The sequence below is a fragment of the Perca fluviatilis genome, chromosome 18, assembly GCF_010015445.1.
Source record: "Perca fluviatilis chromosome 18, GENO_Pfluv_1.0, whole genome shotgun sequence".
NCBI classification, from domain to species: domain Eukaryota; kingdom Metazoa; phylum Chordata; class Actinopteri; order Perciformes; family Percidae; genus Perca; species Perca fluviatilis.
The window spans coordinates 30,706,145-30,732,506 of NC_053129.1; the positions used below are offsets into that span (position 1 = coordinate 30,706,145).

The window sequence follows — 26,362 nt, forward strand, 5'->3', positions numbered from 1 at the left end:
GTAGACCTGAATTAAATGATCAAGGATGCTAGAGCCTCTTATTTTCCTAATCTGATATCTGCCTGTAAAAACAATCCTAAAGTTATGTTTGAGACTATTAACAACATTGTTTCCCCTGCTGAATGTATTGTCCCCGTTGCGTTCAAATGTTGACTGAAACCAATTTTTGTCTCATTTTGTGGACAAGGTTAGAGCTGTCGCGCGCAGGCATTGTACCTTCAGTAAACCCATATACATACATATTACACATCAGAGACTTTCAATTTCTGTCCTCATTCTGCCCCATTTCCCTGAATGACATCATTAAGCTAGTGGGCTCGATGAAACCTTCCCACAGCCCTGGGTGATATTTTACCCACAGCTATGAAGGGCCGTCAAGGGACATTATTCAGAATTACCTCTCACAAACACATGTGAAATGCTCTTACATACACTACTGAAACACTCTCCATAAACAACTGGAAGATTAAACGCTCTCACACATACAAGGAAACTCTCATAAACACTACTGAAACTCTCTCATAAACACTACTGAAACGCTCATAAACACTACTGAAACCCCCATAAACACTACTGAAACGCCTCTAACGCTACTGAATCTCCATACCTACTGAACCCCTCAAACACTGAACCTCTCAACCCTGACTCTCATAAACACTACTGAAACTCTCCATAAACACTACTAAACCCTCTACGCTACTGAAACTCTTCATAAACCTACTGAACCTCTCATAACCCTACTGAACCTCATAAACACTACTCTATAGCACTACTAATCTCTCATAAACCACTAACCCTATACCTACGAACTCTCTCATAAACCTACTGAAACCATAAACCTACTGAAACTCTATAAACCACAAACTCTATAAACCTACTGAATCTCCAAACCTACTAAACTCTCATAAACCTACTGAATTCTCATAAACACTACTGAAACTCTCATAACCCTACTGAAACTCTCATAAACACTACTGAAACTCTCATAAACACTACTGACTTCATACACACTGAACTCTCATAAACACTACGAAACCTCATAAACCTCTGAACTTCATACCTCTGAATCTCTCATAACACTACTGAAACTCTCATAAACACTACTGAACTCTCATACCTACTGCTCTCATAACCCTACTGCACTCAAACTGAACTCCATACACTACTGACTCTCATAAACCTACTACTCTCATAAACACTGAACTCTAAACACTACTGAATCTCTCATAAACACTACTGAAACTCTCATAAACACTACTGAAACTCTCATAAACACTACTGAAACTCTCATAAACACTACTGAAACTCTCATAAACACTACTGAAACTCTCATAAACACTACTGAAACTCTCATAAACACTACTGAAACTCTCATAAACACTACTGAAACTCTCATAAACACTACTGAATCTCTCATAAACACTACTGAAACTCTCAAACTCCAACGTTACAATCCACTGATCTCTCAACACTACTGAAACTTTCATAAACACTGAACTCTCTCATAAACCCTCAGACTCTCATAAACACTACTGAAACTCTCTCATAAACACTACTGAAACTCTCATAAACACTACTGAAACTCTCTCATAAACGCTACTGAAATGCTCTCATAAATGCTACTGAAAAGCTCTCATACATTCAACTGAAACGCTCTCACACGCAATACTGAAGCGCTCTTATTGACACTACTGAAACGCTCTCATAAACGCTACTGAAACGTTCTCTTAAACGCTACTGAAACGCTTTCATAAATGCTACTGAAACGCTCTCATGTGCAACACTGAAATGCTCTCATAAACGTTACTGAAACCCTCTCACACGCAATACTGAATCACTCTCATATACACAACTGAAACGGGAATTCACTTTCAATAGTGTATATGAGAATGTTTCAGTATAGTGCACAAATCTGTTTCAGTGGTGTTCATGAAAGCGTTTCAGAGCCCCTTTCAGTATTGCGTGTGAGAGGATTTCAGTTGAACAGGAAGGCAATTTGGTGTAACAGTAATGTAGCTGGGAAACTCTGTCACAGTAGTAAAAGCAGTAGTACAGTTTTTAACTCACATTTTCAAGTGGTTTTGTGTTCCCTGGGAAAAGAATAATAAAACAGTATAATTAAGATTCTGAATATATGATTTTATATTAAAACTTCTACTAAATTATGATCTGAAGTTTTATCTGAAGTCTCTTTTATATAGACCTGAGTGGTCCCCTAATACTGTATCTGAAGTCTCTTTTATATAGACCTTAGTGGTCCCCTAATACTGTATCTGAAGTCTCTTTTATATAGACCTTAGTGGTCCCCTAATACTGTATCTGAAGTCTCTTTTATATAGACCTGAGTGGTCCCCTAATACTGTATCTGAAGTCTCTTTTATATAGACCTTAGTGGTCCCCTAATACTGTATCTGAAGTCTCTTTTATATAGACCTTAGTGGTCCCCTAATACTGTATCTGAAGTCTCTTTTATATAGACCTGAGTGGTCCCCTAATACTGTATCTGAAGTCTCTTTTATATAGACCTTAGTGGTCCCCTAATACTGTATCTGAAGTCTCTTTTATATAGACCTTAGTGGTCCTCTAATACTGTATCTGAAGTCTCTTTCCTGAAATTCAGCCTTGGTGTAGAATTACAGCCACTAGAGCCAGTCCCACAATGAGCTTTCCTTAGGATGTGCCATTTCTGTGTCTGTAGCTATTGAGGAGGAGAGTGGGGGGCAAGGTGGAAGGTGGGGGTGCAGCCTTGACCAACTGCCACTTTGTTTATTTGAAAGCCATGATGTCTCTCTCTCTCATGGGGGGGCCAAATTCTCTGGGCGGGCAAAGCAGAGAAAGGGGAGGTAACCTTGCTCCTTATGACCTCATAAGGAGAAGATTCCAGATCGGCCCATCTGAGCTTTCATTTTCTCAAAGACAGAGCAGGATACCCAGGGCTCGGTTTACACCTATCACCATTTCTAGCCACTGGGGGACCGTAGGCAGGCTGGGGGAACTCATATTAATGTGTAAAGTGAAATTTTCATGCCATGGGACCTTTAAATAAGAGCTGTGCAGCGGATCCAATTCATGGCGATGTGAAGAGTGGTGGATTTCCTAACTAGTGTATGTTTAAATGTAAAGTGGATAATCAGCTGCTGTAATGAAGAATATGTAAGGGTTAATGCCCGACGAGGTGTCCATTGTCAGGTATTAATGGACGACGGTGAGGCGTGAACCGTCCGACGCGCAGCATATGATGCTAAATCCCATTTTTGGATGCTAAAATTATTAAATTAAATTAAAATATATGTTGCAGCAAGTACGTTAGAGAACAAGTGAATTACAATTATTTAATTTTTTTTGCAAAACTCAACATCTGGACTTACATGTTTGAAAAATTCTCTGTCAAAACCATCTGTTTTGTAGCGATAAAATTGCAATCCATAGCAATAAAAACATATATTTGTGATAAGGAACAACCAAGCTGACAATTCTGTTTAATGGGTTTTGTTTTTAAAAGTCATAAACCAGCTAAGTAATAGAACACCAAGTAGGACCAACAGTGTGCTGTATAATACAACAGTTATCTTAATGCTAAGCAAAGCCATCCATCCATCCATCCATCCATCCATCCATCTGTTTATCAGGTCTGGGACATCAGGACACTGGGGGATCCCGAGGTGTTCCCAGGCCAGAGTGGACATCTAATCTCTCCACCTAGTCCTGGGTCTTCCTGAGGCCTATTACCAGCTGGACGAACCTGGAAAAACCTCCCTAGGCAGGCGCCCGGGGGGGCGTCCTTACCAGGTGCTCAGCAAAGCCAGTACAACACAAAACTAGAAAAAAAACAAAGCACAAATCCAACTGTCCACTCCTCAACAGACAGAAAACACTCTGACGGCAGGATCTATGAACAGGTCATTGTGAGAAGTCCCATTTCCTCTGATTTATTTTGGGTTTCTGACATTGCTGTAGAGACTGCTGGGATCCTCGTCTGCTTCTGTCTTCTGACTTCTGACTGTAGAATACGTCACCTCCTCCTTTTTGACCTGTATGACACAAACAGGAGGTGTTACATGATTCACGCTAGTAACTACAATATGATCTATATTTACCAAACCTTATAGTGAGCTCTATTTTCTGGTAAGTCATTTGCTTTCTTTCAGTATATGTAAAAAGGTTTCAGGCTTGGAAATGAAAAGATACTCTCCACTGCCAAAAGTTCATCCCTTGTGTTGCCTTCCTGTTGACCATGCAACTTGTCCTCCCGGGTTAACCCTTTTTTAGACGCTTTTCTTCAAGGTTTCTGTCGCTTTTTTCTGCGCTTTCTTTCCCTACCACCAGTTTCACCACTAACATCTATTTAATAGCACTAGTTTTACATTTTTTTTTTAAATTCATGGTTTCTTCCTAAAAGGAAGTTTTTTCTCACCACTTTCACACTAAATGCTTGCTCTTGGGGAATTGCTGGAACGATGGGCCATGGATGGGGTTAGGGTCAGAACTCTGGTTTTGTGCAGGGGCAGTATCATGAAACAGAAAAAAGAGTCTTCCCCGAACTGTTGCAACCAAACTATAAACACACAATTGTCTGAAATATCAATTAAGGCTGTAGCATTAAGGTTAAGTTGAACTAAAAATATGTGTGCACATAGTTTTGGCCGTATAGTGTAATCAGTATGATAAATACATTCCATAATTGCAGTGCAAGCTAATTTAAGTTTAAAGGAACAGTGTGTAGAATTTAGAGGCATCTAGTGGGGAGGTTGCAGATTGCAACCAACTGATTACCTCTCCCTTTCCAAGTGTGAAGAAGAATCTATGATTTGTCTTTGGGTAACGTAAAAACGCCAGTGGTGGAATGGAATTAAATACATTCATTCAAGTACAGTACTTAATTACAATTTTAAAGTACTAGTATTTCCATTTTATGCTAATGTATAATTCTACTCCATTAAATGTCAGAGGGAAGATTTTGATTGATACAAAATATAATCGACTAATAAGTTATGATGTAGTATTATAGGTTACTACAAGGGCGTAACTTAATTTCCTGCATTCTGGGAAATTTGTCTGCATCAATTTGTGGTGCAAATGTCTTTATTCATGTAAGGGAAATTATAATAGGTTTTAGGGGCACCGGCCAGTTTTGATTATTCCATCCCCCCTGTAAATTATGCCTATGGGTTGCTGTAAGCTATGGTGGTACACCATGGCGGGCTCCAGGAAAGAGGACCTGTTCCCTTTGCAGATATGAAGGTCTCATTCACAGCTTACAAAAAAAGATTATATACTAATAAAAACAAAATGAATACAGGGGGTTCCCTAGGGCTTAGGCACAGCACCCAAGCAGTTTTAGGTAACACCTAAACCAGGGGTGTCAAACTCATTTTAGTTCCTGGGCCACATACCCCTAATTTGTCCAGTTAACCACTCCAGAAAGATCAGAAACTGTATCTGCCACCGAGTTTCTTGTCAGCTTGATGTTGGCGAACGCATGTTGCTTCTGCTACGACAGCGTTCTAAGGCTATTGTAGGAAAAAGAATAATGTTACGGACCCGGGAGTGAGGGCTAATATTCTGAGAAAAAAAAACTGAATTTCTAAGATTAAAGTCGTTAATTTACAGAAAGAGAACTTGGATTAAGTGTCTGATATTAAAGAGGTAAATTTGTAATTGGAATGAATTACTTCCACAATTTTCACACTTTGCAAAGTCATCCAGTGGGCCTGATTGGCAGATTCTGGTCCACGGAACTCTCTGCTCCTCGTGTGCTGCAAGCAAATCACTCCACCAAAGTAGCAGAAGTAGCAGTGCTTTGCCTTTCTGAGAATATAGTCCCCAGTATGTATACGGTTAGAAGAGAGCTGTGTCTCAAATGACCTTGTTATTTGTACACCCTGTGACTATACAAATCACAACATGTTAATAGGAACATGTTGGCGTTATTTTGTCACTTATTCAGAGCAGTAGGCTAGTTGGAGCCGGTTACCTCCACGATCTGTGCTAAGCTAGGCTAGCGGTGGGAGCGTCAGACAGAGTAACGACACGCATGGAGATGAGAAGGGTAGGTATGGACTTATTTAACTCTGGGGGATACAGTGAATAAGACAAAGTGCCAATAAGTCGGTGTGTTCCTTCAAGCTTTTTGAGTGTTATTTATGTATTATCTGCTCTAGCTTTTCCAACATTTAAGAAATTTTTTTTCTTGAGGGAGGACCCCTAAATCCTCTCCGAATACATGCACCTAAGTCTACCACAAACCTAAGAAAAACCCTGGAATATTGTATTCCATGTCTGCCAACAGATCTCCCTAAATCCTACAGTCTGCTCCTTTAAGTCATTACAGAAGTTAAAAATCAATCATAGCTGAATGAATAGAATAGAGGTGTATCACCGTGCCACTCACCTTTTTGTAAGAAGAGGCCTGCTGATTAGCATGGTTTACAGTGACATAGGTCAGATTGCTCTCTGGCTCGCCCTGAGTACAAACAACACAGTGGTTCACAACAAAATACAACTTAACTTTGCCTTTACAGTGAAGACAAACAGACCTTCTACATCCTTGTTGTTGTAATACAGCTTCTGGCCTCCAGTGGCAGCAGTGAGCACAGATATTCATTGTTGCCATGGGCCACTTTTGGATTTTACATGACCTTAATTGGGTTTAGTGTAATTAATCTGAACTTCTCAGTGTAAGTAAGTATGCTTTTTGTTATTTAATATGTACCCACATCGATTTACAATCCTAGACCTTTTAAGTTAAGTTCATTTTTCTCGTTGGTATTTTGTTTTTATTTTTTTCAGTATCCATTTTGCAGTGAAACTTGATGAAAATGAAATGCCAGAGATGGTGCCTCATTCTCACATCTATCCAGGACCAGGATATATAAAATGAAGGTCCGGCAACAGAGCTAAGATATATGCAAACTAAACTCCAAATATGTGGATTTACTTCACAAAAAGGGTGTTATGGTTGTGCATGTGTTTCAGTTTCCTGTTTTATTTTGCAGTCGGTTTGTCTCCCTTGTCATGTCTTGATTTTACTTCCTGCCTTGTGTTTTCCAACCTTTGTGATTGTCTTTTATTGTATTAAAGAAATCGAATATGCCGATTGCAAATATTTCCCTCAAATTAATTGAGCAGGATTTCACTGGATGAATTTGTATTTCTGCATCATGAGCCAAAGATTAGTGAACCACTGACGTACATTTTCTGACCTGAGGCTTCTTCTAATGTCCTAATTAACCAAATACTATCAGTGGCAAATGTTGAAATGGTTAATATCGTATGAGTACATATATTCAAGAAATCTAAATGAAAATGTCTGGAAAGTAGCCCAATCATATTTTCTTGTTGTGTGATTGTGTCATATAAAAATACATTTTACTCACAGGGTGTTGAGTTGGTTTCGAACATCTGGAACAAAGGTAACATTTCAAAGATTAGTCTTCAAATATAATCATTACGTACATTAAACACATCATTGTATTCATACTGAGGCAGCGGAAAACACTTTGGGTCACTTCTCGGACACCTCAAACATTACTCTGGTTTGAGATTTTAAAACAGAAAAAGTGCATATTAATGAAGATTTATGTAAATATACAAGAATATAGCCGGTAGCTAATTTACATCTTTAGTCCCTTTGGCAGGTTGATGTTAAAATAACAAGTTTCTACACAATAAATCAATGGGAAAACCATAAAAGAGTACAATAAAGAAACTTTTTTGGGTCAAATTGGTTTTGTTTTTTGGTTTGAAAAATGTTTTGGATTTCTTTTGAGACGTTTTTGTCAGTTTTTTCCAAGTTGTCAATTTCTTTGATATTTTAGTCAATTTGTTTGACGTTTTTGTGTTTTTTTTCCATAATTTTTGTCACTTTTCTTATAACGTTTTTAGAAGAAACCCATATTTCTGAAAGAAATTTTGTGAAAACGGGTCAAATTTGACCCGAGGACAACAGGACGGTTAAGTGTTAAGGTTTTAAGGGTGCAAGTGTTATTGCACATCGCCCTATTGCACATGTTTTGTACACACAGATGCGTGTGTGCATGTATTATTGCAAAATAATTATCATACATAGCTGTAAGAATGTCGCACTATTGCACATTATTAGCATCCATAGATGTATGTATGTATGCATACAGGTTAACAGGCCAGGTTGAATTAATTCCAAATGACAGTGGCCATGGTTTAAGCACAATTAAACACGCTCAACCCACAGAAAAGTGAATGAAAAGTTATTCTTACATCTGACATTACTGGGCTCAATGTGACCACTTATCATAATACAGATCTTTGATCACATAGTGCAACTTTAGCTCAGGGTACATTGTTGTTCAAATATCATAAAGTGTATCCTATGTGTATTGCATTATGTTTCACTGACCCTCTGTCACGTTGGCTCTCTTCCTGTATATGATGAGAACAGCGGCGATGACGACCAGCACTACCAGCGCCCCGACCACACCCCCGATGATGATGTAGATCTGATTAGGATCTGTGGTCAGAGGATAGTTTACCAAAGAAAAGACAAAGAAACGTAAGTCATAACTAAATATGCAACTCACACGTTTGACAATGTGTTCTCTCTTCTTAAAACACACAGACTCATTTCCTGATGACAAGCAATTTACAGGATTTACATGTAAATAATCAGATAGAGTTTTGGGTCAAATTTAGATTTTTTTTTCAGATTCCTACCGTTGAAGTCAGGTGGGTAGTCAGCCTCTATCTTTACATTCTTCTCCTCAACAACCTGGCAGGTGTACTTCCTGTTGGGGCCACTCTGACGCTTCACAATCAGACGAGAGACACAGTCCGTCTGTTGGAGGACACGGTACCCATCACCTTCACCAAGCAGCTCAGCTCCTGTCTCATCCACCCAGCGGATGCTGTTCTCTAGACAAGGACGGTCTCTTATTCTAATCAGAGAGCACTCTAATGTGACTTGACCGTCCCTCTTTGGATCAGCGTCTGGTGGAGATGGAGAGACTGAGAGAAAACAAGTGATGGTAAATGGATTGCGTTTATTTATATTGCGCTTTTCTAGTCTTAAACACTCAAAACACTTTACACACTACAGTCCCCATTCACACATAGCTCCTGAGTCACAGCCTCCCCTGATAACTGCTGACTCAGCATAAACATGTTTCATCTTACAGTCAGCGACTTTACTACAAGATCTGGACCAGTTTCTTTTCTATGTTTCTATTCCTTGTTTTACTGAGTTAAACAAAGTGTGAAGGTGGACTGAACCAAATGGACTCAAACCCTTTCAGTGGCATTTCAACAAGTGACAGGAAAAGGGTGTTCAGCTGGAATGAGACTGAGCTCGGCACATATTTTGTCCCCAAAAAAGCATGTCCCAAAAGTAGAATTTCCTTTTGAGATTTTTATGGAAATGATACTCACTTGTCATAACACTTAGATATGTATCTACATCTGTACTAGTGTCTCTCCCCTGCCGACAGGTGTATAGACCAGCATCCTCAGCAGTGATGTTGTTAATGACCAAAGAGCAGTCAGTGTTCACACTCAGCCTGGCAGCTCGGGCTGAGCTCTGTCCAACATTTCCATTCCTGACCTCAGTGAGAGTCTGAACTCGATCTCTGTTGTAAAGCCATGTAACCATGGAGCATGTTGGGGGGGAGGATGATTCAGTGGTACAGGACAGAACGGCTTCTTCTCCAGGTCTCTTATAGAGAAAGAATTCTCTTCCACTGATGCCTGATGGAGAGAAAAAGAACACAAGTTCTGTAAGATATGAAACATATGAGTATCTGCATGGAGACAGTCTTTTTCATTTATGTCTCAGTTAATTAGTGAATCATAGGCTCTTTGGGAAATATATACAACTTTACTTCTGCTGTTAAAACCATAAGAAAAGCACCAACAATAAGCAGAGGTTGAGATCAAATTAAATCTGATGTTATTGTCTCTGTGTCTTGTGTTACTCTGTGCACTAACTGTATCAATTAATAATGTAAATACATAAATATTCCTATCAGATGGGTAAAACATGAATATTTATATTTTACATTGGTGGAGTTTAAAAAGATAGTGTACAAGCTTTGATCATTTCTTGTGTTAACTTTTCTGTCCTTGACATCTGCACACACTGAACACAATATAATATATATATATATATATATATATATATATATATATATATATATATATATATATATATATATATATATTTCAGAATCTATCTAAAAAAATAAACTCACAACTCATAATTTCAATCCTGTTTTTTACTCACACTAAAGCAGGAACATAGCGGCTTGTTCCTGGTAGCAGTTTGTCACACTGGCCTTTATTTAACAGTAATAAAAGCCTCACATTTCTGTTAAATTATGATTAACATTTAAATAAGAAAACAGAGGTTTACCTTGAAAGTGAAGCACTAAAATAAGGATTAATTCCAGTAGACGTTTGGCGTCCATTCTCTGTCAGCAGACAAGACGTCGTGTGAGACTTTTCTCCTCTGCTGCTGATCTGTATGCAATCTGTTTCCTCTTTTTGGTCAACTTGAGCTAATTTAGAAAGAAATGAGTTGAGAAAGACCACCACCCACCAACCAGCCTGTTGTAAGCCCCAGAGAGTTAAAATTGCATCACTTCTGTGCACAAAATTACAGAGAAATAAAATGTTAAACCTTTTATGGTAGGGTGATTGTGCATTTTGGTATCATCTAAAAGATCTATTTGTTTTCTATTAGCCTGAAATGTAAAAAAAACAAAAACAACAAAAACATGATCAATCTATCCTAGTTTATATAACATTAGCAGTCTTTCCACTTAAATAAAACTCTAACTTTTATTTCTATTGATCGACGCATTTCCTCAGAGTACTGAGTAATGGAAGATGTTATTAACATGTCATTTCCATTCAGTCATTTTGGTGGTGATCAAAAGAGGAGGTAACATACAACAACAGCATTACAATAATAACTCCTCTCATTTCTCAGTTTGTACATCCTCGCCTCCTCTCCTCGCGTCTTAGCCCCCCCTCCCAGCTGACATTTATTTTGAGCGGAGGAGGCGAGGAAGACACGCGAGGATACAGGAACAGGCGATGAGGCAACAAGCCATCAGCAAAGTCAGACATCCCTGTTTCAGAGCTGCCGTTATTTATTGTATATTTCTGGAAACTTTTAAATTTACGCCACTACATTTCCTAAAAAAATATATACTTTTACTCCACTACATTTCCCCTCAGCATCTTGTTACTCCTTATTACAAAATAAAATCAGAAGAAATTTGTTACACTGGAAATAAGCAGGTTTGGGGAATCATTGCTCCTAAATTGCCAAGATAATGCACTCTCCATTCCAGTTGGTGACCTAATGTCTGTTTGTTGCCCGCAGCCAAAAAAAACAACCATAGGCCAAAACTAAAGAAGAAGAAGAAGAAGAGGAGGAAGCAGAATGACTGTGTTAGTGTCATGGAAGCACCTTGTGCAGGCTCTGCCGCCCACGGTCAGCGATGACCACCTCGGACGACAGCGGTGATGAAGATAACGTTACACACCTTTGGCCATAAAGTTCATAATCAAAGTTGTTTTTTACTTTTACTTCTAATACTTAAGTAAATGTAATATCAGAAAATTACTTTTGATACTTAAGTACAGTTAATATCAGATACTTTAAGACTTTTACTCAAGTAATATTCTAAAAGGTGACTTTAACTTCTACCAAAGTAATTTTCTGGTAACATACTTGTACTTTTACTCAAGTATAGCTTTCAAGTACTTTATACAAGACTGACATCAAGTAAATATGACGTTGTGGCACAGCTGATAGTTTCTATGTTCCAGCTGTGTGTCACGCCTCTTTTATACGTCACAGGTGCTGAAAATACTTCTGCAAAGGATACAGCTGTGTAAGGGCGTGGGATAATAACTCCCCCACCAACATTTGAGCGTCAGACCCTTAACTTCCTGAATTCTGGTGTTTTTATTATGCAACAATTTGTGTAGCAGAAGTAGACTTTATTTTCTGTTACGGTTTTCCGTCAGATCGTTTACAGATGTCGACATTTCCGACCGAACTTGAATGCAGCTTTATTTCACGGAGAAAGACATGCACCTCAAGGTTAATAATAATAATATTACATTTTATTTAAAGGCGCCTTTCTCGGCACTCAAGGACACCATACAGGGATACATAAGACATTTAACAGCAGCAAAAAAAAATTAAAAATAATAGAAACAACAGAAAGACACAGAGCAATTGACATCAAGTGGAATAGGCAGTTTTAAACAGATGCGCTTTGAGATGCAATTTTAGTGGCTGAACGCTCTGCTCCCCATGGTGGTGAGAAGGGCGGAGGGGACAGACAGGTGTATGGAGGAAGAGGATCTGAGGGAGCAGGAGGGAGTGGGAACCAGGAGGAGATCAGACTAAATTGGGGGGGGGGGGCGAGGTTGTGGATCAACTTGAAAGTAAACAGGAGGACTTTGAATTGGAGAAAGGGGAGGTAACCTTGCTCCTTATGACCTCATAAGGAGAAGATTCCAGATCGGCCCATCTGAGCTTTCATTTTCTCAAAGGCAGAGCAGGATACCCAGGGCTCGGTTTACACCAATCACCATTTCTAGCCACTGGGGGACCGTAGGCAGGCTGGGGGAACTCATATTAATGTGTAAAGTGAAATTTTCATGCCATGGGACCTTTAAATAAGAGCTGTGCAGTGGATCCAATTCATGGCGATGTGAAGAGTGGTGGATTTCCTAACTAGTGTACGTTTAAATGTAAAGTGGATAATCAGCTGCTGTAATGAAGAATATGTAAGGGTTAATGCCCGACGAGGTGTCCATTGTCAGGTATTAATGGACGGCCGGTAGGCGTGAACCCGTGACGCGTGCAGCATATGATGCTAAATCCCATTTTTGGATGCTAAAATTATTAAATTAAATTAAAATATATGTTGCAGCAAGTACGTTAGAGAACAAGTAAATTACAATTATTTATTTTTTGTTGCAAAACTGAACATCTGGACTTAAATGTTTGAAAAATTCTCTGTCAAAACCATCTGTTTTGTAGCGACAAAATTGCAATCCATAGCAATAAAAACATATATTTGTGATAAGGAACAACCAAGCTGACAATTCTGTTTAATGGGTTTTGTTTTAAAATCATAAACCAGCTAAGTAAAAAGAATACCAAGTAGGACCAACAGTGTGCTGTATAATACAACAGTTATCTTAATGCTAAGCAAAGCATCCATCCATCCATCTGCTTATCGGGTCTGGGAGATCAGGACACTGGGGATCCCGAGGTGTTCCCAGGCCTGAGTGGACATCTAATCTCTCCACCTAGTCCTGGGTCTTCCTGAGGCCTATTACCAGCTGGATGATCCTGGAAAAACCTCCCTAGGCAGGCGCCGGGGCGCCCTCCCTACCAGGTGCTCAGCAAAGCCAGTACAACACAAAACTAGAAAAAAACAAAGCACAAATCCAACTGTCCACTCCTCAACAGACAGAAAACACTCTGACGGCAGGATCTATGAACAGGTCATTGTGAGAAGTCCCATTTCCTCTGATTTATTTGGGGTTTCTGACATTGCTGTAGAGACTGCTGGGAGATTCGTCTGCTTCTGTCTTCTGACTTCTGACTGTAGAATACGTCACCTCCTCCTTTTGACCTGTATGACACAAACAGGAGGTGTTACATGATTCACCGCTAGTAACTACAATATGATCTATATTTACCAAACCTTATAGTGAGCTCTATTTTCTGGTAAGTCATTTGCTTTCTTTCAGTATATGGAAAAAGGTTTCAGGCTTGGAAATGAAAAGATACTCTCCACTGCCAAAAGTTCATCCCTTGTGTTGCCTTCCTGTTGACCATACAACTTGTCCTCCCGGTTAACCCTTTTTAGACGCTTTTCTTCAAGGTTTCTGTCGCTTTTTTCTGCTTTCTTTCCCTACCACCAGTTTCACCACTAACATCTATTTAATAGCACTAGTTTTACATTTGTTTTTTTAAATTCATGGTTTCTTCCTAAAAGGAAGTTTTTTCTCACCACTTTCACACTAAATGCTTGCTCTTGGGGGAATTGCTGGAACGATGGGCCATGGATGGGGTTAGGGTCAGAACTCTGGTTTTGTGCACGGGGGCAGTATCATGAAACAGAAAAAGAGTCTTCCCCGAACTGTTGCAACCAAACTATAAACACACAATTGTCTGAAATATCAATTAAGGCTGTAGCATTAAGGTTTAAGTTGAACTAAAAAATATGTGTGCACATAGTTTTGGCCGTATAGTGTAATCAGTATGATAAATACATTCCATAATTGCAGTGCAAGCTAATTTAAGTTTAAAGGAACAGTGTGTAGAATTTAGAGGCATCTAGTGGGGAGGTTGCAGATTGCAACCAACTGATTACCTCTCCCTTTCCAAGTGTGAAGAAGAATCTATGATTTGTCTTTGGGTAACGTAAAAACGCCAGTGGTGGAATGGAATTAAATACATTCATTCAAGTACAGTACTTAATTACAATTTTAAAGTACTAGTATTTCCATTTTATGCTAATGTATAATTCTACTCCATTAAATGTCAGAGGGAAGATTTTGATTGATACAAAATATAATCGACTAATAAGTTATGATGTAGTATTATAGGTTACTACAAGCGTAACTTAATTTCCTGCATTCTGGGAAATTTGTCTGCATCAATTTGTGGTGCAAATGTCTTTATTCATGTAAGGGAAATTATAATAGGTTTTAAGGGCACCGGCCTGGTTACATTCCATCCCCCTGTAAATTATGCCTATGGGTTGCTGTAAGCTATGGTGGTACACCATGGCGGGCTCCAGGAAAGAGGACCTGTTCCCTTTGCAGATATGAAGGTCTCATTCACAGCTTACAAAAAAAGATTATATACTAATAAAAACAAAATGAATACAGGGGGTTCCCTAGGGCTTAGGCACAGCACCCAAGCAGTTTTAGGTAACACCTAAACCAGGGGTGTCAAACTCATTTTAGTCCCTGGGCCACATACCCCTAATTTGTCCAGTTAACCACTCCAGAAAGATCAGAAACTGTATCTGCCAACCGAGTTTCTTGTCAGCTTGATGTTGCGTACACGATGTTGCTTCTGCTACGACAGCGTTCTAAGGCCATTGTAGGAAAAAGAATAATGTAGGGACCCAGGAGTGAGGGCTAATATTCTGAGAAAAAAAAAAGGAATTTCTAAGATTAAAGTCGTTAATTTACGGAAAGAGAACTTGGATTAACTGTCTGATATTAAAGAGGTAAATTTGTAATTGGAATGAATTACTTCCACAATTTTCACACTTTGCAAAGTCATCCAGTGGGCCTGATTGGCAGATTCTGGTCCACGGAACTCTCTGCTCCCTCGTGTGCTGCAAACAAATCACTCCACCAAAGTAGCAGAAGTAGCAGTGCTTTGCCTTTCTGAGAATATATAGTCCCCAGTATGTATACGGTTAGAAGAGAGCTGTGTCTCAAATGACCTTGTTATTTGTACACCCTGTGACTATACAAATCACAACATGTTAATAGGAACATGTTGGCGTTATTTTGTCACTTTATTCAGAGCAGTAGGCTAGATGGAGCCGGTTACCTCCACGATCTGTGCTAAGCTAGGCTAGCGGTGGGGGCGTCAGACAGAGTAACGACCATGGAGATGAGAAGGGTAGGTATGGACTTATTTAACTCTGGGGGATACAGTGAATAAGACAAAGTGCCAATAAGTCGGTGTGTTCCTTCAAGCTTTTTGAGTGTTATTTATGTATTATCTGCTCTAGCTTTTCCAACATTTAAGAAATTTTTTTTCTTGAGGGAGGACCCCTAAATCCTCTCCGAATACATGCACCTAAGTCTACCACAAACCTAAGAAAAACCCTGGAATATTGTATTCCATGTCTGCCAACAGATCTCCCTAAATCCTACAGTCTGCTCCTTTAAGTCATTACAGAAGTTAAAAATCAATCATAGCTGAATGAATAGAATAGAGGTGTATCACCGTGCCACTCACCTTTTTGTAAGAAGAGGCCTGCTGATTAGCATGGTTTACAGTGACATAGGTCAGATTGCTCTCTGGCTCGCCCTGAGTACAAACAACACAGTGGTTCACAACAAAATACAACTTAACTTTGCCTTTACAGTGAAGACAAACAGACCTTCTACATCCTTGTTGTTGTAATACAGCTTCTGGCCTCCAGTGGCAGCAGTGAGCACAGATATTCATTGTTGCCATGGGCCACTTTTGGATTTTACATGACCTTAATTGGGTTTAGTGTAATTAATCTGAACTTCTCAGTGTAAGTAAGTATGCTTTTTGTTATTTAATATGTACCCACATCGATTTACAATCCTAGACCTTTTAAGTTAAGTTCATTTTTCTCGTTGGTATTTTGTTTTTATTTTTTTCAGTATCCATTTTGCAGTGAAACTTGATGAAAATGAAATGCCAGAGATGGTGCCTCATTCTCACATCTATCCAGGACCAGGATATATAAAATGAAGGTCCGGCAACAGAGCTAAGATATATGCAAACTAAACTCCAAATATGTGGATTTACTTCACAAAAAGGGTGTTATGGTTGTGCATGTGTTTCAGTTTCCTGTTTTATTTTGCAGTCGGTTTGTCTCCCTTGTCATGTCTTGATTTTACTTCCTGCCTTGTGTTTTCCAACCTTTGTGATTGTCTTTTATTGTATTAAAGAAATCGAATATGCCGATTGCAAATATTTCCCTCAAATTAATTGAGCAGGATTTCACTGGATGAATTTGTATTTCTGCATCATGAGCCAAAGATTAGTGAACCACTGACGTACATTTTCTGACCTGAGGCTTCTTCTAATGTCCTAATTAACCAAATACTATCAGTGGCAAATGTTGAAATGGTTAATATCGTATGAGTACATATATTCAAGAAATCTAAATGAAAATGTCTGGAAAGTAGCCCAATCATATTTTCTTGTGTGATTGTGTCATATAAAAATACATTTTACTCACAGGGTGTTGAGTTGGTTTCGGAACATCTGGAACAAAGGTAACATTTCAAAGATTAGTCTTCAAATATAATCATTACGTACATTAAACACATCATTGTATTCATACTGAGGCAGCGGAAAACACTTTGGGTCACTTCTCGGACACCTCAAACATTACTCTGGTTTGAGATTTTAAAACAGAAAAAGTGCATATTAATGAAGATTTATGTAAATATACAAGAATATAGCCGGTAGCTAATTTACATCTTTAGTCCCTTTGGCAGGTTGATGTTAAAATAACAAGTTTCTACACAATAAATCAATGGGAAAACAGTAAAAGAGGACAATAAAGAAACTTTTTTGGGTCAAATTGGTTTTGTTTTTTGGTTTAAAAAATGTTTTGGATTTCTTTTGAGACGTTTTTGTCAGTTTTTTCCAAGTTGTCAATTTCTTTGATATTTTAGTCGATTTGTTTGACGTTTTTGTGTTTTTTTCCATCATTGTTGTCACTTTTCTTATAACGTTTTAGAAGAAACCCGTATTTCTGAAAGAAACTTTGTGAAAACGGGTCAAATTTGACCCGAGGACAACAGGACGGTTAAGTGTTAAGGTTTTAAGGGTGCAAGTGTTATTGCACATCGCCCTATTGCACATGTTTTGTACACACAGATGCGTGTGTGCATGTATTATTGCAAAATAATTATCATACATAGCTGTATGAATGTCGCACTATTGCACATTATTAGCATCAATAGATGTATGTATGTATGCATACAGTGTCACAGGCCAGGTTGAATTAATTCCAAATGACAGTGGCCATGGTTTAAGCACAATTAAACACGCTCAACCCACAGAAAAGGGAATGAAAAGTTATTTTTACATCTGACATTACTGGGCTCAATGTGACCACTTATCATAATACAGATCTTTGATCACATAGTGCAACTTTAGCTCAGGGTGCATTGTTGTTCAAATATCATAAAGTGTATCTTATGTGTATCGCATTATGTTTCACTGACCCTCTGTCACATTGGCTCTCTTCCTGTATATGATGAGAACAGCGGCGATGACGACCAGCACTACCAGCCTGACCACCCCGGTGATGATGTAGATCTGATTAGGATCTGTGGTCAGAGGATAGTTTACCAAAGAAAAGACAAAGAAACGTAAGTCATAACAAAATATGCAACTCACACGTTTGACAATGTGTTCTCTCTTCTTAAAACACACAGACTCATTTCCTGATGACAAGCAATTTACAGGATTTACATGTAAATAATCAGATAGAATTTTGGGTCAAATTTTGATTTTTTTTTCAGATTCCTACCGTTGAAGTCAGGTGGGTAGTCAGCCTCTATCTTTACATTGTTCTCCTCAACAAACTGGCAGGTGTACTTCCTGTTGTGGCCACTCTGACGCTTCACAGTCAGGCGCGAGACACAGTTCCGTCTGTTGGAGGACACGGTACCCATCACCTTCACCAAGCAGCTCAGCTCCTGTCTCATCCACCCAGCGGATGCTGTTCTCTAGACAAGGTTGGTCTCTTATTCTCAACAGAGAGCACTCTAATGTGACTTGACCGTCCCTCTTTGGATCAGTGTCTGGTGGAGATGGAGAGACTGAGAGAAAACAAGTGACGGTAAATGGATTGCGTTTATTTATATTGCGCTTTTCTAGTCTTAAACACTCAAAACACTTTTACACACTACAGTCCCCATTCACACATAGCTCCTGAGCCACAGCCTCCCCTGATAACTGCGTCGACTCAGCATAAACATGTTTCATCTTACAGTCAGTGACTTTACTACAAGATCTGGACCAGTTTCTTTTCTATGTTTCTATTCCTTGTTTTACTGAGTTAAACAAAGTGTGAAGGTGGACTGAACCAAATGGAATCAAACCCTTTCAGTGATATTTCAACAAGTGACAGGAAAAGGGTGTTCCAGCGGAATGAGGCTGAGCTCGGCACATTTTGTCCCCAAAAAGCATGTCCCAAAAGTAGAATTTCCTTTTGATTTTTTATGGAAATGATACTCACTTGTCGGAACACTTAGAAATGTATATACATCTGTATTAGTGTCCCCCCTGCCGACAGCCGTATTGACCAGCATCCTCAGCAGTGATGTTGTTAACGACCAAAGAGCAGTCAGTGTTCACACTCAGCCTGGCAGCTCGGGCTGAGATCTCTATAACTTCTCCATTCCAGACCTCAGTGAGAGTCTGATCATGATCTCTGTTGTAAAAGCCGTAGCAACCATGGAGCATGTTGGGGGGAGGATGATTCAGTGGTACAGGACAGAACGGCTTCTTCTCCAGGTCTCTTATAGAGAAAGGGGTCTCTTCCACTGATGCCTGATGGAGAGAGAAAAAGAAACACACGTTCTGTAAGATATGACACATATGAGTATCTGCATGGAGACAGTCTTTTTCATTTATGTCTCAGTTAATTAGTGAATCATAGGCTCTTTGGGAAATATATATACAACTTAATTATCCTGTTAAAACCATAAGAAAACACACCAACAATAAGCAGAGGTTGAGATCAAATTAAAATCTGATGTTATTGTCTCTGTGTCTTGTGTTACTCTGTGCAACTAACTGTATCAATTAATAATGTAAATACATAAATATTCCTATCAGATGGGTAAAACATGAATATTTATATTTTACACGGTGGAGTTAAAAAGATAGTGTACAAGCTTTTGATCATTTCTTGTGTTAACTTTTCTGTCCTTGACATCTGCACACACTGACACAATATACTATATATATATATATATATATATATATATTTCAGAATCTATCTAAAAAAAATACCCAACTCATAATTTCAATCCTGTTTTTACTGCTCACTAAGGCAGGAACATAGCGGCTTGTTCCTGGTAGCAGTTTACTCCATTGGCCTTTATTTAACAGTAATAAAAGCCTCACATTTCTGTTAAATTATGATTAACATTTAAATAAGAAAACAGAGGTTTACCTTGGAAAGTGAAGCACTAAAATAAGGATTAATTCCAGTAGACGTTTGCGTCCATTCTCTGTCAGCAGACAAGACGTCGTGTGAGACTGTTCTCCTCTGCTGCTGATCTGTATGCAATCTGTTTCCTCTTTTGGTCAACCAGAGCTAATTTAGAAAGAAATGAGTTGAGAAATAGCCTCACCCACCAACCAGCCTGTTGTAAGCCCCAGAGAGTTAAAATTTGCATCACTTCTGTGCACAAAATTACAGAGAAATAAAATGTTAAACCTTTATGGTAGGGTGATTGTGCATTTTGGTATCATCTAAAAGATCTAATTGTTTTCTATTAGCCTGAAATTTAAAAAAAAAAAAAACAACAAAAACATGATCAATCTATCCTAGTTTATATAACATTAGCAGTGTTTCCACCTTAAATAAAACCTAACTTTTATTTCTATTGATCGATGCATTTCCTCAGAGTACTGAGTAATGGAAAATGTTATTAACATGTCATTTTAGTGGTGATCAAAAGAGGAGGTAACATACAACAACAGCATTACAATAATAACTCCTCTCATTTCTCAGTTTGTACATCCTGTACTCCTCTCCTCGTCTTAGCCCCCTCCCAGCTGACATTTATTTTGGAGCTGAGGAGGCAGGGGTTTCTAACAGATACGGAACAGGCTGATAGAGGCAACAGGCCTTCAAAGTAAAGTCCAGACATCCCTGTTTCAGAGCTGCCGTTATTTACTGTATATTTCTGGAAACTTTTAAATTTAATACCCTACATTTCCTAAAAAAATTATATACTTTTACTCCACTACATTTCCCCTCAGCATCTTGTTACTCCTTATTACAAAATAAAATCGAAGAAGAAATTTGTTACACTGGAAATAAGCAGGTTTGGGGAATCATTGCTCTAAATTGCCAAGATAATGCACTCTCCATTTCAGTTGGTGACCTAATGTCTGTTTGTTGCCCAGCGGCAAAAAAAACAACCATAGGGCAAAACTAAAGAAGAAAAAGAAGAAGAAGAGGAGGAAGCAGAATGACTGTGTTAGTGTCATGGAAGCGTACCTTGTGCAGAGCTCTGCCTACTGTATAGACACGCGATGACCACCTCGGACGACAGCGGTGATGAAGATAACGTTACACACCTTTGGCCATAAAGTTCATAATCAAAGTTCTTTTTTTACTTTTACTTCTAATACTTAGTAAAATGTAATATCAGAAAATTACTTTTTGATACTTAAGCACAATTAGTATCAGATACTTTAAGACTTTTACTCAAGTAATATTCACAAAGGTGACTTTAACTTCTACCAAAGTAATTTTCTGGTAACATGCACTACTCACGTATAGCTTTCCAAAGCATACTTTATACAAGACTGACATCAAGTAAATATGACGTTGTGGCACAGCTGATAGTTTCTCTCATGTTCCAGCTGTGTGTCACGCCTCTTTTATACGTCACAGGTGCTGAAAATACTTCTGCAAAGGATACAGCTGTGGTAAGGGCGTGGGATAATAACTCCCCCACCAACATTTGATCGTCAGACCCTTAACTTCCTGAATTCTGGTGTTTTTATTATGCAACAATTTGTGTAGCAGAAGTAGACTTTATTTTCTGTTACGGTTTTTCCGTCAGATCGTTCTACAGATATCATTTCCAGCCGAACTTGAATGCAGCTTTATTTCACGGGAGAAAAGACATACACCTCAAGGTTAATAATAATAATATTACATTTTATTTAAAAGTGCCTTTCTCGGCACTCCGGGGACACCATACAGGGATACATAAGACATTTAACAGCAGCAAAAAAATAGAAACAACAAGAAGACACAGAGCAATTGACATCAAATTGGAATAGGCAGTTTTAAACAGATGCTTTGGGAGGATGCATTTTGAGTGGCTCGACGCTCACCGCTCCCCATGGTGACGGTGAAGGCGGAGGGACGAACAGGTGTATGGAGGAAGGAGAGGATCTGGGGGAGCAGGGAGGGAGTGGGAACCAGGAGATCGAAAGACTAAATTAGGCGAGGTTGTGGATCAACTTGAGAGAAGTAAACAGGACTTTAGAATTGGATCACGGAGGAACTGGACGGGAGTGGAGCTGTTGGAGGACAGAGGAGTGATGTGGGTGGATGGAGGGTTTGGATTTATGATAGAGCAGCTGAATTCTGGACGAGATTAAGATGGTATGTTCCACTAGAGGGGTGTACTACTGAATTTGTTGGAAACATACATTTTACAGGTAGGAAACGATATAGGTATGCTGAGTAACATGTACAGTTATTTTTACCTCTTTTGGGGAGAATGGGTTGCAGGCGAGGCTAGAAGGGGGCAGAGTGCTTCCTGCCTAATATTATGATCCCACCCCAAATCCATTGGGCTGAAGTGCTGTCAATCTAACTATTGTGATTTCCATTGGCATTGTTTGAAGAGGAAAGGAAAGAGGGAAAGAGGAATGAGGATTGGGAGAGGAAAGAGAAAAAGAGGAAAGAGAACAGGGATGAAAGAGGAAGAAAGAGGAAAGAAGGAAAGAGGGACAGAAAGAGGAAGGAAAGAGGAAAGAAAGAAGAAAGAGGAAAGGAAGAAAGGACAGAGGAAGGGACAGAAAGAGGAAGGAGGAAAGAGGAAAGAAGGAGGATCATGGAAAGATGAGCTGAATGAAAGAGGAAAAGAAGATGACAGAAAGGAGTTGAAAAATGAGGATGGAGGAAAGGAAAGAAGAAAGAGAACAGAAAGAGGAAAGAAGACAGTGGAAAGAAAGAGGAAGAAAGAGGGACAGAAAGAGGAAGAAAGAGGGATGGATGGAAGGAAAGAAGAAAGAGGAGGAAAGAGGAAGGAAAGGAAAGAAAGAGATCGAAAGAGGAAAGAAAGAGATGAAAGATGGAAAGAAAGAAGAAAGAAAGAGGAAAGAAGAAAGAGGAAAAGAAGATGACAGAAAGGAAAGACAACAGAGAGTTTGAGAAGATTGGTGGAAAGGAAAGAAGAAAAAGAGGAACAGAAAGAGGAAAGAAGATGAAAAGAAAGAGGACAGAAAGAAGAAAGAGGGAAGAAGAAAGAGGACAGGAAAGAGGAAAGAGGATGGAAGAAAGATGGACAGAAAGAGGGAAGAAGAAGAGGACAAAAGAGGAAGAAAGAGGGAAGAGGGAAGGAAAGAGGGACAGGAAAGAAGAAAGAGAGAAAGATGGAATGAAGAAAAGAGGAGAAAGAGGAAAGATGACAGGAGGACAGAGTGGAAGAAGAAAGACAAGGAAAGAAGGAGGACAGGGAAGGAAGGGACAGAGGCGGAAAGGAAAGAGGAGGACAGAAAGAGGAAAGAGGAAAGGGAACAGAGGAGGACAAGAGGAAGAATAAAGAGGGGAAGAAAGAGGGACAGAAAGAGGAAAGAGAACGAGAGAGCAAGAGGAACAGGAAAGAGGGAAAAGAAGAAAGGACAGAAAGAGGACAGAAAGAAGACGGCAGAAGAAAGAGGACAGAGAGGAACGGGGGGAAGAGGTAGGAAGAGGAAAGAGAACAGAGGAGAAAAAGAGGGAAAGAGAACAAGCAGAGCCTGAGGGAGCAGAAAGAGAACAGAGGACAGGAAAGAGGAAGAAGAAGAAAGAGGAAAGAAGAAAGAGGAGCGCGGAAAGAGGAAGAAGGACAGATAGACGGATAGGCGGGAAGAGAAGCTGGAAACAGGCACTGTATAGACCACTGTTCATATTACTGCCTGTAGTATCGCCATGTTCGTTCGTTAGACTACCGTTCATATTACTGCTTTTTTTATTTTCCTGTAGTATCTGGGTGTGTGTCGTGAAAGTGTTGTCATGGGTAACCATGGCCTGGGAATGTGTACACTTGCTTTGATGTCTGTAATCAAGCTAACGGAAGCCGTCGTACCTGCTGAATCTGTCAGCTGTGCTGTGCTGCAGCTATTCAGAGTCCCTGAGAGCGGGCTCCCAAACAAAGCCTCACTGTGGCAACACCATAACTGCTATCAGTCAAATGACGGTGATCCTGAGCACCATCCAAGGCCTTTTGTGAACGGTATCGGTATAAAATTCTATATGGATAAACGTGAAAAATGTGGTCAAGTATCAGCGAGCCACAAAAGTGGTTCGTTCAGTGTTTCGCTGGGAAATATCTAGGAGTTTGATCACAGCTCAATGGAGAACGATATGGACATCTTGTCATCTGAAAAGCTCAACCAGCCAAAAAGTAAAAGGCCTAACGTGTAAGCTTAAACCGTAAAAATGTAAAGTTGAAGTATAGTGAGAGTAGTTGAAAAGTCAGGATAACACCTTAGCCAGGGATAATAATTGATTGATATGCCACAGTGGATTTGAACCCGGGGCCCCCACACCCTAGCGCCATAAGCTAGCAACGTGCACCAGTACTATCTTCAGAACAGAACAAACATTGTTCCTTTAGTATTTATAAAGGATCTCTGATCATTAATCCCCACCTGATTATTAGTGAGAGACAGTGTGAGAGAACCCTTCAACAAGCCTTAATAAATCCTCAACAGTACATTGTCTATCTGGAACAGCTGACTTTAACCGTTAGAGACCAATGGGCCTTTTTGTGAACGATTCGTATAAAAATTTATATGGATAAACATAAAAATGTGGGCATGTCAGCGATTTAAAAAAAGTGGGTTCGCTCCCGGCGTTTCACTGGAAATTATCCAAGAGTTTGAACATTGAGCCAATGGAGATAGATCCTGGACCTCTTGTCATTTGGAAGCTCAACCAGCCAAAAGTAAAAAGGCGTATCACAACACTGAGCAGATTTTCTGAAACTAGACAAAAAATACCCTACGTTTTGATGTATAAAATAGTGTATGACAAAAGTAGATATTGTATGCGTGAGAGGAAGTTCATACATGACAAGGAACTAAAGATAATTTTTTCAAGCTTCACCCCTCTAGCTGTGATGTCATCCACCTAAGCAGCAGCAATACACACCCTGTTTAATCGATAAAATTTCCTGAAATAATCACGAACTTAAACAGCTTTTTCACAAAAACCGTAAAAGATATCAAACTGAAAGTAGACCCCGGATAGCTGAATATTTTGTGGAACATTTTAAAGTTTGTTTGGCGTCTGTAGGTGAAAGTATGAAGGAGTTGAAACTTTTGGGAGCAGAAGAAGATTTTAAGGGTGAAAGTCTGCTCATTGACTTCAATGTAAAAAAAAGTGTTAAAAAAAGCTTAAAATATTAAAAAAGTATAAATAGTAGAACAAAAAGTTGAAGAAGTCCCATCATTAGCTGAAAAGAGCTGAAAACATTTGAAAAGTTGAATGGTTTAAATAGCTGAAAAGTATGCAGAAGTTACGGAGAGCCGCAAAAACGTCACGGAATAAAGTTGAAATTGGCTTAGAAAACGCATTTCCCGCGGAAAATTGCGCGGAATGCTGAATAGCTGAACTGCTAAAAGCTAACTGGTTGGAATAGCTGAAATCTGTAAGAAGTTGAAGTTGGAAGTGTATATAATAGCTGAAAAAGTGGAAATCAAGCGTAAGAAGTTCAAAAGCTGACGCTAAATTGTTGGTTACTTTAAAAGCTGAAATATGACAAAATATGTAGAACATTGTGAAGTCCTTAGCTGAAGCTGGCTGAATAGCTGGTGTGTGGAAATTGGTTCAATAAGTTAAAGAAAGTAAGAGAGGGAGGGAGGAGGGATGGACACATTATTGCTTCACATCGTGACATGATGATAAACGGACGATATTATTGAACCATGATGATAAATGATGCACGGATATGACCGGCATATTATTGCCGATGGTCGTTATTATTACCGTTACGTCCATTTATGATGCATAACGGACGTGATTGTCGATATTACCACATCGCTATTATTGTTATGGACGCTATTATTTACCAGATGCATTAAATGATGATCGTATTGTCGTTTCACTATTATTAAAGATATTATTATCGCCGATAAAACCGTGATGATAATGACTGACATATTATTGCTTTTCATTAACATCATGACATGATGACAGTCACGGACATTAAAATGACATAATATTAATATTATTAATCGCATATGACGGATGGACGGATTAATCGCCATATTGCTGGCGACAATATTATTATTGCTCGCCACGGTGATGATGATAACGACTTTATCATTAAAAATTATTATTATTGCCATTATTAATCGCCATTATGATGACCGACATGTTTACGCGTCCGCGCATTATTGTTCATTATTACATCACAAGCGATATTACATGGATGACCTTCACATTATTTAACGCCACATGCATTAAATGATGACTGCGTGATATTATTGTTTCATACGTCCATGCGATATCGTCCATTAGAGGAGTGGAGAATAATGGACGGGATGGAAACAGGCCGAGGAGATGGAGAAAAGACATCAGGAGATGGAAGGAAAGGGGAATGGACGAGATAATGAGAAAAGAGAGATGAGGGATGGAGGACAGAA

The 26,362-nt window shown here is 39.1% G+C and overlaps 1 protein-coding gene and 2 long non-coding RNA genes across 4 annotated transcripts; all 3 read right to left on the reverse strand.

The window, feature by feature from the left end:
• Positions 1-3,404: 3,404 nt before the first annotated feature.
• On the reverse strand, positions 3,405-7,396 carry LOC120546915. Its single transcript, XR_005636986.1, has 3 exons — positions 7,377-7,396; positions 6,392-6,463; positions 3,405-4,031 (listed from the first exon to the last, which is right to left on the reverse strand). It is a non-coding gene; the product is annotated as an uncharacterized LOC120546915 (long non-coding RNA).
• A 970-nt stretch (positions 7,397-8,366) lies between these two features.
• LOC120546437 lies at positions 8,367-10,475 on the reverse strand. The gene is made up of 4 exons (XM_039781363.1): positions 10,379-10,475; positions 9,400-9,714; positions 8,689-8,979; positions 8,367-8,485 (listed from the first exon to the last, which is right to left on the reverse strand). The coding sequence occupies exons 1-4, from the start codon at positions 10,431-10,433 to the stop codon at positions 8,367-8,369; spliced, it is 780 nt and encodes a 259-aa protein (XP_039637297.1). The 5' UTR covers positions 10,434-10,475.
• Positions 10,476-13,433: 2,958 nt separating this feature from the next.
• LOC120546916 lies at positions 13,434-18,038 on the reverse strand. 2 transcript variants are annotated; one of them, XR_005636987.1, is made up of 4 exons: positions 17,971-18,038; positions 16,974-16,999; positions 15,992-16,063; positions 13,434-13,634 (listed from the first exon to the last, which is right to left on the reverse strand). It is a non-coding gene; the product is annotated as an uncharacterized LOC120546916 (long non-coding RNA). The 2 variants fall into 2 exon arrangements; XR_005636988.1 differs by lacking the exon at positions 13,434-13,634 and having other exon boundaries at positions 15,990-16,063.
• Positions 18,039-26,362: the final 8,324 nt, after the last annotated feature.